Below are 1,195 nucleotides of genomic sequence, written 5' to 3'. Positions count from 1 at the left end.
ATGGAAAAAACCAATTGGACCACCCCTTTGACAGAGTTCATTCTTCTGGGACTGTCTGGTTACCCAAGACTGGAGAAGATTTTCTTTGTTCTGGTGCTGCTGATGTACCTGGTGATCCTACTGGGGAATGGGGTTCTCATCTTGGTGACCATCATGGACTCCCACCTGCACACTCCCATGTATTTTTTCCTGGGGAATCTCTCCTTCCTGGATATCTGCTACACAACTGCCTCTGTCCCTCTGGTCCTGGACAACTTCCTGACACCCCAGGAAACAATCTCGTTTGCAGCCTGTGCATTGCAGATGACACTTTCCTTCGCCACAGCAGGAACAGAGTGTCTGCTTCTGGGCATGATGGCATTTGACCGCTATGTGGCCATCTGTAGCCCCCTTAGGTATCCCATGATCATGAGCAGGACTACCTATGTGCCTATGGCTGCCAGCTCCTGGGCTATTGGTAGCGCTGCTTCTCTGGTACACACATCCCTGACAATTCAGTTGCCCTTTTGTGGTAACAACGTTATCAAGCACTTAACCTGTGAGATTTTGGCGGTCTTGAAATTGGCCTGTGCTGACATTTCCATCAATGTAATCAGCATGGGAGTTACAAATGTGATCTTCCTGGCAGGCCCAGTTCTGTTCATCTCTGTCTCCTATATGTTCATCATTGCAACTATCATAAGGATACCTTCAGCAGAAGGGAAGAGAAAGGCCTTCTCTACCTGTTCTTCTCACCTTACTGTGGTGGTCATTTTTTATGGTACTTTGCTTTTCATGTATGTGAAGCCCAAATCTAAAGATTCACTGGGGGTAGAAAAACAGAACCTTTCAGATAAGCTCATACCCCTCTTCTATGGGGTGGTGGCCCCGATGCTCAATCCCATCATCTATAGTCTGAGAAACAAGGATGTGACAGCTGCTGTGAAGAACCTGGTAGCTCAGAAGCACTTCAACTGTGATTTTGGATGAGGTCTCCTGTGGTTCTCATACACATGGAAGAAATAACTTCTTGTCTTTACAGCTGGCATTCAAAAACTACGTCAAGCTAACTGGGATGATCTTTCACCCTAAAGTGCATTTGAAAGATTGTTTAAGTAACTGTTCTGTCTCCTGGGTTTTGCTCATATATTTGATGACCTCAGAAGACAGCAGACTTCATAATCACTCATATTGAATATAATGTTGACAATATGAG

General features: G+C 45.4%; 1 protein-coding gene across 1 annotated transcript; it reads left to right on the top strand.

Annotated features, from left to right (window-relative positions):
• Window positions 1-969, top strand: LOC102856844 (olfactory receptor 2S2-like). The gene has a single exon (XM_006886951.1). The coding sequence runs from the start codon at window positions 1-3 to the stop codon at window positions 967-969; it is 969 nt and encodes a 322-aa protein (XP_006887013.1).
• The last annotated feature ends 226 nt before the right edge of the window (window positions 970-1,195 follow it).

This window comes from Elephantulus edwardii, unplaced genomic scaffold (assembly GCF_000299155.1).
Source record: "Elephantulus edwardii isolate Elephantulus edwardi_28Jun2011 unplaced genomic scaffold, EleEdw1.0 scaffold00052, whole genome shotgun sequence".
Classification (NCBI taxonomy): Eukaryota; Metazoa; Chordata; class Mammalia; order Macroscelidea; family Macroscelididae; genus Elephantulus; species Elephantulus edwardii.
The sequence above is the reverse complement of the archived record's forward strand: the minus strand, read 5'-3'. Positions and strand labels throughout refer to the sequence as shown.